This window comes from Arctopsyche grandis, chromosome 4, assembly GCF_051622035.1.
Source record: "Arctopsyche grandis isolate Sample6627 chromosome 4, ASM5162203v2, whole genome shotgun sequence".
Lineage (NCBI taxonomy): Eukaryota > Metazoa > Arthropoda > Insecta > Trichoptera > Hydropsychidae > Arctopsyche > Arctopsyche grandis.
Window position 1 is genome coordinate 8,117,941 of NC_135358.1, and position 14,544 is coordinate 8,132,484.

Below are 14,544 nucleotides of genomic sequence, written 5' to 3' on the forward strand. Positions count from 1 at the left end.
GTTTCGTAAGAAACGCAAAGCAAAGAGATTGCACGGCAGCCAGCTGGCTGCACGCAGCCAGAGCCTGCAAGCTAGAATGTATGTGGCTAGTATGTGGCTGCCTTCAGTCTCCGCGCACTTGACGTAGCAGCCAGAACGCTGTTTGTTTGAATGAATGAATCCAAAATATTCTCTTTGCTTTGCGTTTCTTACGAAACAAGAGGTAAAGAATTATTTCTTCTACGCTTGACGGAAAGGTGACTACTGGCCGTCGACTCTGGCTGCCGAAACTGGCTGCTCAATATTTTGGCTGCGGCAGCCTGGCTGCCGCAGCCAATCTAACATACGGTGGCTCATTGGAGCCCGCGCACTAGGCAGCCAAGAATTCCTGGCTGCGGCAGCCAATAGATCGCGTACGATTGCACGGCAGCCAGCTGGCTGCACGCAGCCAGAGCCTGCAAGGTAGAACTGACATGCTAGTATGTGGCTGCCTTCAGTCTCCGCGCACTTGTCGTAGCAGCCAGAAGTATTTTACGCTCCGAAACTAGTTTTAACTTCTTTTTGAAAATGAGTTTCGATACAGAGAAACTAATTCGAGAAATCGAAAATCGTAAGGCAATATGGGATATGTCTTCAGAAGAATATAGTGATCGGGATGTGAAAATACGAAGATGGGAAGAAATCACAAATACAATGTGTGAGGAAAGCTTAGCAGAAAATGAAAAGAATGAATTCTTCATTTATTTGCCAAAATGGAGATAATGGACGTCATACAAAGAGCACAACCGCAACCTATGGAAACTCAGCATTCGCAATTTGGTCTGTTTCGCCAAGGCTATACTGATAATGAACCAGCAACATATAGCCGAAGATATACGACACAATCGAATTATGGAGCAGAAACTTTAGTTAATGGGCAATATCGCAATCGTACTACGGCATATAATGAGCGGTTATCACCAACCGATACAAATGTATCAGATACTCAGAATACTGAAATACTTGACTTGTTTCGGGAATCAGAATCATTCTAAAAAATGTAAAAAATAAAAGAATAAATGCTTCTAAAAATAAACAAAATATATTTGATTTATGTACTCACCTCAAAGTAATTATCAATTTTTCTTCTGGAATTATACAAGCTCGCATACGAGTATTAGTATCCGTAATTGAATTTCTTATTTTGTTCAAGAGGTTATCAAACGATTTCACTGACATTCTTGTAAAGTTAAAAAAACGTTACGAAGATCCATAAAATAATTATTAAATAAGCCTTTTGAGTGTCGTTCCAGAAGAAGAGGATGCATCCAAAATCTTCTCTTTGCTTTGCGTTTCTTACGAAACAAGAGGTAAAGAATTATTTCTTCTACGTCCATATCGCTTGACGGAAGGGTGACTACCGGCCGTCGACTCTGGCTGCCGAAACTGGCTGCTCAATATTTTGGCTGCGGCAGCCTGGCTGCCTAGTGCGCGGCCAGCCTAACGGCCACTGACAGTCGCACGCCAACGGCTTCGGCATAAACACGCAGTTAGCTCTCGCCACCGAAATCACCAGCTCGGCCACTGGTGATGGTCGACGATACTTGGAGACCAGCTCCAGTATCCGTCCGGTGTGCGCCGGAGGAAGCCTGGTCTGTCTTCGTCCAGAAGGCAGACAACTCAGCTACGCGTGGCTAACCACAAAAAGCACGCGTGGTTTCTTTGTTGACTCCCCCCCCCCTCCCTCTTTCCCTGTTTGCTCTATGTACATTCAACGTGGAAATATAATCATTGTGATCAGATTTACGCCCTGTTTTCATTGTTTTACAATTTCCCTCCCTTTTTCCACATCACGCATCCCATGCACACTACGAAGGAGAAAGGGACAGAGCAGAGACCAGACCACCGACGACGAAGGAAGGCACCTTGAGGAAACCAGCCCCGCCCACGCTTACCACGAGCTATCTCACAAACCGACTTCCGGTGTCCCTCGAGTTGAGGACACCTGGCGTCTATACAGATTCTAAGCCCGCTTTAAGGTCTGTTCATACCTAGTCAGCACGTACCGACTTCAGCTGGTATCCGGCCGTACGAAAAGTATTCTTTGGTACATTTTGTATGGGTATATTCATACCAACCGTCACTTTTCCGCCACGGCAGGCTTACAGCAGTACCCGACATTTCCTGTTCATACCTTAAAGCAACATCCGTCAACGTATCGTATCCGTTTTTTTGGCCATCGTGGAAATATACACGCGAATTACGTAACATGAGTCTGCCGCTTTGCTGTTTTGGACCAATTATCGATAGTGACAGTTGACAGCTGTTCAATCTTTCGACATGGTTTTGGCGCAAATATTAAAAAAATATTTAAAAAATAAATAATTTTTTTACGGAAATATTTAAAAAAATTTTGTCCATCATCCACAAGCTCCTTATACAGTGTCCAAAACTTTCCTTCGGTTTTTCTATTTTTTAACATGGGATGCACATCAAAACGCCTCCGTGCTTTTTTATTGCCTTCTTGAGCTTCTTCTTCTAACAACAGCGCGATTATACATAATTTTTCGATAAACGTCCAAACATTTTTGCTGACTTGTATTCTGACGCGTAGCTACGAATGCATGTGTATGCATTCATATTGTAAGTACTCGACAATACGACGTAAGCAATATTGCGCCGTATCGTCATGGCCTCTAATGTATAAGTAAGCCGATTTTGCTTTGCACTCGACCAACTGGCTGTAAACGTGACGTGACCGCGACGTGTAGGTAGATATGAATAGAAATGTAATAAAATGACATATTTGAAACGGAGTCGTGCAGTGCTGTTAAGTATGAACAGACCTTTAAAGGTCAAGAAATTTGACCCTTAAAGCCCTCAAGATGAGGCCATCACCCCCCCAACGAATACAGTCTAAGAGACCCTTTCGTCGGAGAACGAGACGGTTGTTCATGAATATCGCACAAGAACAACTGCACATCACAGTTCTAATAAAAAAACCACACTGTACATAACCAAGTACAAAATAAACAACAACGCATGAACACATTAAGCGCGCATGCGTTAGGAAATAATACCTGAAATGTGCCGTGCGAATGCACGCACACCTCAAGTAAACATACATGTATGTATGTTTATACGTGCATAAACACGCCCACACACACACACACACGCAAACCACAAAAACATACACACACCTAAACAGCAAACGCACACTCACACACACACACATTCACAGAATAAAAAAATAATAAGAAGGCAAAATTCGAAAATCGAAAGATCTTAAGTCGAAAGATCAAAAAAAAAAAGGGTGCATGCTAAACGTTACTATGTATATATAATATATACAGTGGCGGCTCGTGAGAATTCACAGGGGGGGGGGGGGGGGCTGCAGCGATTAATCGGGCTGTAGTAGCTCGTTGACCATACTGGCACAACTTGTGTTATTCCGAATCAAAACCAGTGATCTCATATATTTCACAACGATACACAAGTCTTACGATGGCATCATCGTCGCTCCTGTACAAACATGCAGAACTCGAGGGCAACGTCTCCTTTGATTATTCCAGAAGAAAGATCGCTCATCGCTCGATCGTATAACGAACGAAATCTAGCAGTGATGTCATCATGCAACTACGACACTTGACCTGAAGACAAAGACATCTGCACACGGCACGCTTCAAGCCATAATGTATATAAACAAACGCACCAGCTCCAGACGCCAGAGTGAACCTCTGGAGTAAAGCCATCTCACTTCTCCGAAGCTCAACTTCTTCGTATATACAATTACCATTGTAACAACTGAACATAAATAAACGATCCTCTTACAAACACAGTGTTTCCGTAAAAAATGGATCGGCAGGATAAAGTTGTCTTGGCTTCGAAACACGCGCATGCGGACCGATATGAGCGCCGAAGACCTGTTCCGAGCCACTGAAGACCGATGTGGATATCTTCAAATAATCGACCAGGTGGTCGCCAACGTCCGGATGTGGACAGAGCATTGAGAAAAAGAAGAAAATTTTCGGTTTTTATGGAATTTCCTGGTTTTACGGAAGATGAAACCCTTTGACATGTGATACAGAGCTAGAAAGGATAAGAATTCTAAATATATATTTTTTTAATAATCGAAATCAACCGTACCGCGGTTCTTCAACAAGATGGCTGATCTCTGGGCGCGTTCACGATGGGAAAGGCTCGGGAGAGATAGAGAGGGGGGCACGCCTGTGCCCTTTGACGGTCGAAGAGCGAAAATATAGGAGAGTCAGCGGCTCTCGTCTCCTTTTTCCCGCGGCAGGAGTGTTGCCATTCTAAATATTGACACCGCTACCAACCAACGGGAGGACGTCGCGTTACAATATTAGAATCACGATCTGTATTGATATTGTAATATCCCTTATTGTTGGTGTTCCCTTTTCTGTCTAGTTTTTATAAATTATTTACATTAAGTATGTTTAATACTAATTAGCGGTTTTTGACTTCAAATTATGGGCGTACTGTAACTTTTGAAATAAACGAAAATTTTGAAACGGTTTATTTATTTTAGCTAAATTTATATAAATACATTTAAAAAATACTTGGGAAAGGCGGTGTAGTCGATGGACCCAAAGGGATTGGTAATATTATCGGGGTAGGGCGAGTGAGACGACATTGTTGGTAATGCATAACTATTTATTTTGACAGCCGGGAAGCAAGGGATTGTTAATATCCTGTTTTAAGTTTCTAACATTTATATATTGCGGAAAATAAGACATGTCTGGAAGGGGTTGGTGATTATTCCGCACAAAACGATCTCGCGCACGTCACTAAAATATCGATCACAAAACATCTGGCACCCGAAAATTCCATCCATCGAGATTTACTCACGTGAAATATCATACTAACGAGAACTCGAGTACCAGATAATACGTATTCGTGATTTTCGTGGCGAAATAATCCATTTACCGTCTTGAAGAATAGTCTCGAAGGGATCTTGTCCAGATATGAACCCATAGTCCCAGTTCGTTCCTAGTCTTTTTTTTTTTTTTTTTGAACTTATGTATGTACATACATATACTCTACGACAGTGATCATTAATCAGTCTAATTATATATATATATATATATATATATATATATATATAAATATATATATATATATATATATATATATATATATATATATATATATATATAAATATATATATATATATATATATATATATATATATATATATATATATAAATATATATATATATATATATAAATATATATATATATATATATATATATATATATATATAAATATATATATATATATATATATATATAAATATATATATATATATATATATATATACATACATATATAATGTGTTTCCCATCTCGGATTGATCAGCCAAATAACGACTATTAGTCTACATATGAAAGTGAATTAACGACCATCAGCTTTTATAATCTGGTGATTGGTATAGTAAAAATCATAATTTAGTCCTTGAGAACACGAATAGAAATGGAAAGCATATTTTTAAAATGTGTTGGATACTCAATTTTAGATGTACAAGTAATTGCTTGCAATATTATGAATTTAAAGTCCCATTTATGCAAGTGTCTAAAAAGTATTTTTGTGTTATAAATTTTGTCCAAGTATTATGCAAATAAAAGGAATATCCGAGTGAGTTACTGTCCCTTATCATAAGCAAACTAAAAATAAATACATAGATATCCATTAGTTTTATCAATCCATACAAAAAAACATCCGGTTTGTGGGTAGTAGACGTTTCTGTCAAGATTAAGTAAAATAAAACAGCATTTATTACGATTTTATTTATTATTTCATAAGTACTATTAATGCAACAAAATACAATGTAACAAAAATTCCTTGAGAATCACTCAATGACACTTTTTGGTTTAATAAAAAAATATAATTAAATACTCATGAACCGAGTTGAAAATACATAATGGTCTTCATTCATTGGAAAAATGGCTTTTATTAATGAAATTAATATACTGACAAGATCGGTCAAAAGATATCTAGAAATAACTTATTCTAGTAAGTGCTGAACTTTTCACTACGCATCATCGAAACTATAAATTCATACTGGGTACATGAAATAAAAAACGTAATCTAAATATTATGTTTAAAACTATCGCTACTAGACAATATCTGTAAATACCAATAAACTGCAAGAAGTTAAATAGTGTAAACCTTAATTTGAAATATAAGGTAAGTTTCAGTACAAAAATTATTCCTTAAATAAGATTATTGCAATCTAATGAATAGCAATCAGTCCTGCTTCGAGCAGTTTTTGTATTTTTGATGCAATGTCGGGGTTTTGGAGATGGTCACGTAACGCGTTGGGGTCTTGCTGCATTTGGTCTAGAATAATTCTCATCGCAGGATCACGGAGGATCGCCTGTACTTCTGGATCGGACATGGCCCTCTTAGAGACTTCCTCTGGATTAGTGTTAATTTGCATGGTACACGAACGATATCCCTCTAGAGCTTCGGCATTAGTTGGATCTAAAGATAGCGCGTGCTGATAGGCAGATGTAGCCTTTGAATGTTGTTGCATACCCTGTAAAATTATCTCATTGAATGCGAATGTTTTATTATTTAATTTTATAAAAAAATATTCACCCAAATTTATTTACCTGCAATATCTTTCCTTTTCTGATCCATCCTTTGATAAATTTGCTATCAAGCTCGCAACATTTTTCACAATCTTTTAAACCAAGATCAAACGCAGCTAGTTTAGTGTAACAAGCCGCTCTATTGCTATATAATTTTGCATCATCAGGATTTCTTTTTACAGCTTCAGAATAGTGTTTTACAGCCGAGCCATAATCACCTTTAAGAATTAAGATTTTACATTAACAATAAAACAAAAAAAATATTTAAGTCATTGTTACAGATAAATCAAAGGCTAACCATCTTTGAAAAATTGATTTCCCAGTTCCTTCTCTAGTGCTGCTTTTTCTGGATCAATATAAGCCCTACGCTCTTCCTCTCTAATTTTCTTTTCAATATCACTAAGCAACGTTTTAATTTCCGGTGTTCTATGTTCTGACATAGACTTTTCATAATACGTTCTCGCTAACTTCCATTCTTCTTTTTTTTTATATGCATTACCTATAAAAGCAATTTAAAAATTTTAACCTCTTAATCTAATTTTCATATATTATATGTAAATTAAATCAATACGAAATTACATAAAATTTTTAATTTGAATTACAAAAAGCTTACCTATACGTGTGAAAGCCTTAGCGATTAGTTTAAAATCGGCTCTGTTTTCGCGACCGATTTCAATACCCTTTTCACACTGTTCAATACATTTTTCAAATTCTTTTTGTTCGAAATACACAGCAGCAATATTGTTATGATAAGTTATATCAGTAGGATCCAAAGCGACGGCATTGTTATAATGCTCATGAGCCTTATCGAAAACTTTCTTTTTGTAAGCTTCATTGCCAAGTTCTTTTTGAGCTCTAGCATCTCTTATGTTCTGAGGAATGTCTTCCTCGGGTTCAGGAGGCGGTGGTCTTGAATATGAGGCCGATGGCGAAGCCTTTTTGAAATCAGTTGGAGGGTCCGTGTCCATCATTTCACCAAGATTGAGACCACTGATGACATTGAGCGTAGTCAATATTCGCTCATCGTTCAAATGACTCAACAATAAATTGGGATTTGTATACAATTTCTAAAAAAAAAATAAACACATCGAGACCGATAAATAAGCAAGACTTCAAGATTCACAGTACGTAAGGAGAAAACAACATATACACTCACCATTACAAGTTCAAGATATGACGGATCTTCCAGCCAGGCTTTGGTCTTGGGATTATTTCTTAGTTTATCTAGTATCTCAGGTTTTAACGGCATTCCACTTTTGCCAGCGCGAGCTTGTTTCATAGCTTCGGCTAAGCCATGAAGACACTGAGTGTTAGTGGGTTCGAGTACTATACCTTTCTTGTAAGCTGCTACCGCTTCTTCGTGTCTTCCGAGGAAAGAGAGTGTGGTGCCCTGACGACAATAACCCTTAACCCACGTTGGATTCAATTCGATGGTCTTATTAGCGTCTTCAAGAGAGGCTTCATAATCTCCCTTTGTCGCGTTAGCAGCCGATCTGTTGCTATACAATACATGATTTGTCGGATCTACTTCAATGGCCTGAGTGTAAAAATCGATGGCCTCATCATAGTCGCCATTGGAAAGAGCAGCGTTGCCCTTTTCTTTTAAAGCTGATACCTGCAGATAAGATTAAATTTCAAAACAATGAAGACAGGTTTTTGATATATACACATATGTATCCAATATCAAAGATAATAAATGAAAAGATTAACATTCGAAACCTTAGAAGATTGTTATATATTTGACTTGATTCTCGACTTCTAGTGAAATTATTCCAAGATCGGTAATTAAAAAACACAATTTGGATTCTGGAAGCTCTTAGAAACCGACTCAATGATAAAACAGTACATGTACGGTGGAATGATGATTCTACAGAATCATTTAATGTACGCAAATCTAGTTTCTATCAGAGGTGTAACCGTTTTATCAGTATGAATATATGGTAAATTAGAATAATCGTCGAAAATTAAGTCGAGCCAAATAGTCTATAGACATTTTTACATATACATATATCAATGGGCATGTTAGTCCAAAGTTCATATTAAAATTGTCGGCTAAAGTAGCGTATAGTTTCCGCCTCTGGTTTCAATGCCAAAATTTAAACGTTTTGAGTATTTTAGGACAAATAATCAACCTTCAGTAAAACAAAAAAAAGCACACTATGAAAATATTGCAAAAGTGGGGCTAGCTTTTGGACATTCAATAAGTGCGATTATAATATAAAATCATACAAAAATTACAAATCGAATCACAAAAACGAATAGATGTTTTTTTCCAATACTAAATAGAAGATTATAAAGTTGATAGACGAATGAAACGAATACAGCACACGAGACATATCTCGATTAAACAAACATGGAGGATGTTAACCCTAAACTGAGATGAATAAATATATGATGTAAAATACTAAGAATATGCAATGTGCACTAGGCAATTGCGAAGAATGATCAGAGGCCAGAACGATTGAGAAATAATGAAAGGAACGCGTGTTGATAGAAGTCGAAGTCGCAGTTGAAGTCGCAGTTGCAGCTGCAGAGACGCGTGCGAGTGTACATTGTAGTACGTTATGATGGCGATGGCCGATGAATGGCTCACCTGCTCCATGTCGGCGGGGCGAATGCTGGAGTCGCGAGGATTCGAAGAGCTGATCGATGTGTCCGTGACGAGTGGCCAGTTATCACCAGCACCAACACACCAGCACTAGCACCAACACCAACTGCAATGACAAACAAACGCGTCGAAAGCCGGCACGCGACTGTGAACAGTGAGCGACTCGCCCGTCCACCACTCCGTACGCCCGTTTCCAGAAACTTCGTCTGATTACGTCCAAATGCATATCATCCTCGCCCATCGCCTTGGCCATAAATGTACTTATTTTTTCTAGAATCGTTCAGAACATTTTTAATAAATCGCATTGTTTACATTTCCAATATTTAAATTCAATGCGAGAGAAACGATATAGTTCGGGCCACTTTATACATGCATTCGTAATTTCACTCATTTCTATAGCTTTTGTTGGTATATAACACAACTTGTAGAGTTCGTTCAGCGAGTGGAGAAAATTGAGACAGTGTGCGTGCTCGTGTGTACTGATGTCGTTAGTATTGCTCTGGCTGTTGAGGTGAATCCACACCTTTTTAGCTGGGGGCGAAGCCCCCAGGGCGACGGAAGCGCTAGGGGCAGTGCCGGTTTTAGGGGGGGCTGGGTCGGGCGGCGCCCAAGGGCGTCAAATAAATCAGGGCGCCGCTCGATGCACCAAAGACGCTTTAAAATTTAAATCTAGAGCGCCAAAAGCCATACAAAATTTTAGATTAGAACGCCAAAGGCGAAATTTTTTTCTAAGGATGTTAAGAAAAAATTGCCCGAGGGCGCCATTCGGTGTGAAGCCAACACTGGCTAGGGGCAAAGCCTCCGACGGCGCTGGAGGCGAAGCCCCCAGAGCGTCGGAGGCGCTGAGGGCGTCGGGGGCGCTTTGGGCCAATCCCCAAGACGTCGGAGGAGCTGGTGACGTCGGTGATGCACAAAATGTATCATTTCATAATTCGTAATTTCTAATTCGTGCATCAATTTATTTCCGAAGGCAGCCGTTTCGATTTCGATTCTGGATTCTAGAGGTGCACACACACACACACATTCATTCATCATTTCAAACGGGTTGGATTGCTAAGTGTATAATGTGCCACTTTTTATTCCGATTAATATTACGTGCGCGTGCGCCTATAAATTACCTTACATTATACTTAAGATATAACTTTATTTTTATTCGTGTTTCAATTCCTTTTCAAAACCACCGGTTGAAATCAACGGGCACAACACTAGTTAATATATATTTGCGTAACGCATACCTTGCAGTCAACCGGTAGTTACCAACACTGTCTCAATTTTCTCCACTCTAACTCTACTATCATGAATCGAGTTCGATAATCTCACCTATTTCCTCATCGAACTCAAGCTTTACAATTACACTGTAGGAATCTCGTCGTCGTCATCGTCATCGAAACCTTCGAGAATATTCCGCAACAACAAAATACATCGAGCGGAACAGCATCAAGCATTCCAGAAAATACTACGCCTCGACAAAAGTGCATTCCTCTTGTACGCATCAACAAACTAAATGCTCGTACGACCACTTCCATCAAGCATTCCAGAAAATTCGACGCCTCGACGAAAACAAAATTCCTCTCGTACGCGTCAATAACCACTTCCACCAAGCATTCCAAAAACACTATAAAAGGAGGTACAACCCAAACCACGCCAGTCGACCCAGAGCAGCAACAGTCGACCCACAACAGCAAGCGTCGACACACAGCACCAGACCAGTCGACCCACAACAGCAAGCGTCGACACACAGCACCAGACCAGTCGACCCACAGCAGCAAGCGTCGACACACAGCACCAGACCAGTCGACCCACAGCAGCAAGCGTCGACACACAGCAACAGACCAGTCGACCCACAGCAGCAAGCGTCGACACACAGCAGCAGACCAGTCAACATACAGCTCCTGACCAGCCACCACTACACTACGCGGACTTGGAAGATCAACCAGCCGGACGAGCCAGCAACACACTGCCGTATCCAGAGACCTTCCGTACATAGCTGAATGCTGAGCCAGCGACACTCTACCATATCCAGAGACCGCTGAACGACATACTTTTGCCCACAAATACCATACCTTTGTACAACCATAGGCAAACAATAAAACTTTATAAAACTAGCACAACAGTGTTTCGTTAGGCCGGGATACGGTCAACACACATGTAACCCGCCTACATTGGTACTAATCCGACGTGATCTACGCAACCTTCTGATCATCCAACAGCGCTGTCAACACATCGCTACCCCGCCTACATTGGTGACCCCATCTTTGAACCACACAACAGTGTTTCGTTAGGCCGGGATACGGTCAACACATCGTACCCCGCCTACATTGGTGACCCCATCTTTGAACTACGCAGCCTTCATAGCAGTCAACAGCGCAGTCAACACGGCAGCCCACAGTGCAGCCTCCACAACAACCAACAGCCGCCACGACAGCAGTCAACAGCGCAGTCCACATTGCAGCCCAGATCGCAGCCTACATAGCAGCCCACAGCGCAGCCTACATAGCAGCCCACAGGGCAGCCTACATAGCAGCCCACATCGCAGCCTACATAGCAGCCCACATCGCAGCCTACATAGCAGCCCACATCGCAGCCTACATAGCAACCGCAGACTTCACGCAACCGCAGCCTTCAACGCAGTCTACAACGCAACCCTCAACGCAGACTTCAAACGCAGTCCGCTACATGTCCCCACAACTAGTGACCATGTCAAACAACTCCGCAGCTTTCGCCACAACAAAACGCAACCCGGAGACAACAACCAAATGGATCCACTACTGTTGATCCGCCAGCACCGCTCATCACACCTTCGATGATTCATCACCTCGATGAGCCCATGCAGGACGCCGCAGCCTGCACAACAGCACCGTCCAGACCGTCACAAACCTTCACTACCATTGTAACGACCGAAACAGTAACATGGTGTGAAAGTACATATGGACCAGCTACTCCACACAAATCCCGCTGTCGAGACATCCAACTCCAGCACAACCAACGAAGACCAGCACTCAACGCACTTCGTCAACCAACGTTCTTCACGCAAGACCCGCTGCCGAGACAACTAACTCCAGCACAACCAACGAAGACCAGCACTCAACGCACTTCGTCAACCAACGTTCTTCACGCAAGATCCGCTGTCGAGACAACTAACTCCAGCACAACCAACGAAGACCAGCACTCAACGCACTTCGTCAACCAACGTTCTTCACGCAAGATCCGCTGTCGAGACAACTAACTCCAGCACAACCAACGAAGACCAGCACTCAATGCACTTCGTCAACCAACGTTCTTCACGCAAGATCCGCTGTCGAGACAACTAACTCCAGCACAACCAACGAAGACCAGCACTCAACGCACTTCGTCAACCAACGTTCTTCACGCAAGATCCGCTGTCGAGACAACTAACTCCAGCACAACCAACGAAGACCAGCACTCAACGCACTTCGTCAACCAACGTTCTTCACGCAAGATCCGCTGTCGAGACAACTAACTCCAGCACAACCAACGAAGACCAGCACTCAACGCACTTCGTCAACCAACGTTCTTCACGCAAGATCCGCTGTCGAGACAACTAACTCCAGCACAACCAACGAAGACCAGCACTCAACGCACTTCGTCAACCAACGTTCTTCACGCAAGATCCGCTGTCGAGACAACTAACTCCAGCACAACCAACGAAGACCAGCACTCAACGCACTTCGTCAACCAACGTTCTTCACGCAAGATCCGCTGTCGAGACAACTAACTCCAGCACAACCAACGAAGACCAGCACTCAACGCACTTCGTCAACCAACGTTCTTCACGCAAGACCCGCTGCCGAGACAACTAACTCCAGCACAACCAACGAAGACCAGCACTCAACGCACTTCGTCAACCAACGTTCTTCACGCAAGATCCGCTGTCGAGACAACTAACTCCAGCACAACCAACGAAGACCAGCACTCAACGCACTTCGTCAACCAACGTTCTTCACGCAAGATCCGCTGTAGAGACAACTAACTCCAGCACAACCAACGAAGACCAGCACTCAACGCACTTCGTCAACCAACGTTCTTCACGCAAGACCCGCTGCCGAGACAACTAACTCCAGCACAACCAACGAAGACCAGCACTCAACGCACTTCGTCAACCAACGTTCTTCACGCAAGACCCGCTGCCGAGACAACTAACTCCAGCACAACCAGCAAAACAGTCACGCGAATGACTCCACGCAGAACACAGCAGCCTGCACAACAGCACCATCCAAGCCATCACAAACCTTCACTACCAACGCAGCTCGCCCAAAATAAGCAACCTGGTAGAGAACAAGACTTGGACCGGCATGCAACACAAGACCCGCTGTTGAGACAACTTTCTCCAGCACAACCGGACAAACAACGACGCCATCGAGTCAATAGACTCCAACACATCAAGATTCCCACAAAATCACACACATCGCTAACACTCACCGGAGAGCCATGTAGGAATCTCGTCGTCGTCATCGTCATCGAAACCTTCGAGAATATTCCGCAACAACAAAATACATCGAGCGGAACAGCATCAAGCATTCCAGAAAATACTACGCCTCGACAAAAGTGCATTCCTCTTGTACGCATCAACAAACTAAATGCTCGTACGACCACTTCCATCAAGCATTCCAGAAACACTATAAAAGGAGGTACAACCCAAACCACGCCAGTCGACCCAGAGCAGCAACAGTCGACCCACAACAGCAAGCGTCGACACACAGCACCAGACCAGTCGACCCACAACAGCAAGCGTCGACACACAGCACCAGACCAGTCGACCCACAGCAGCAAGCGTCGACACACAGCACCAGACCAGTCGACCCACAGCAGCAAGCGTCGACACACAGCAACAGACCAGTCGACCCACAGCAGCAAGCGTCGACACACAGCAGCAGACCAGTCAACATACAGCTCCTGACCAGCCACCACTACACTACGCGGACTTGGAAGATCAACCAGCCGGACGAGCCAGCAACACACTGCCGTATCCAGAGACCTTCCGTACATAGCTGAATGCTGAGCCAGCGACACTCTACCATATCCAGAGACCGCTGAACGACATACTTTTGCCCACAAATACCATACCTTTGTACAACCATAGGCAAACAATAAAACTTTATAAAACTAGCACAACAGTGTTTCGTTAGGCCGGGATACGGTCAACACACATGTAACCCGCCTACATTGGTACTAATCCGACGTGATCTACGCAACCTTCTGATCATCCAACAGCGCTGTCAACACATCGCTACCCCGCCTACATTGGTGACCCCATCTTTGAACCACACAACAGTGTTTCGTTAGGCCGGGATACGGTCAACACATCGTACCCCGCCTACAACACCATCGCGTCCTGTACAAAC

General features: G+C 42.4%; 2 protein-coding genes across 2 annotated transcripts; one reads left to right on the top strand and one right to left on the bottom strand.

Moving 5' to 3' along the window:
• Positions 1-5,747: 5,747 nt before the first annotated feature.
• On the bottom strand, positions 5,748-9,410 carry Stip1 (Stress-induced phosphoprotein 1). Its single transcript, XM_077428616.1, has 6 exons — positions 9,167-9,410; positions 7,730-8,188; positions 7,187-7,640; positions 6,872-7,072; positions 6,595-6,791; positions 5,748-6,518 (listed from the first exon to the last, which is right to left on the bottom strand). Exons 1-6 carry the CDS (start codon positions 9,173-9,175, stop codon positions 6,213-6,215), a joined length of 1,626 nt encoding a protein of 541 aa, XP_077284742.1. The 5' UTR covers positions 9,176-9,410; the 3' UTR covers positions 5,748-6,212.
• A 253-nt stretch (positions 9,411-9,663) lies between these two features.
• LOC143910735 (uncharacterized) lies at positions 9,664-14,310 on the top strand. The gene is made up of 4 exons (XM_077429333.1): positions 9,664-9,692; positions 9,939-10,080; positions 10,806-11,058; positions 13,872-14,310. The coding sequence occupies exons 1-4, from the start codon at positions 9,664-9,666 to the stop codon at positions 14,192-14,194; spliced, it is 747 nt and encodes a 248-aa protein (XP_077285459.1). The 3' UTR covers positions 14,195-14,310.
• The last annotated feature ends 234 nt before the right edge of the window (positions 14,311-14,544 follow it).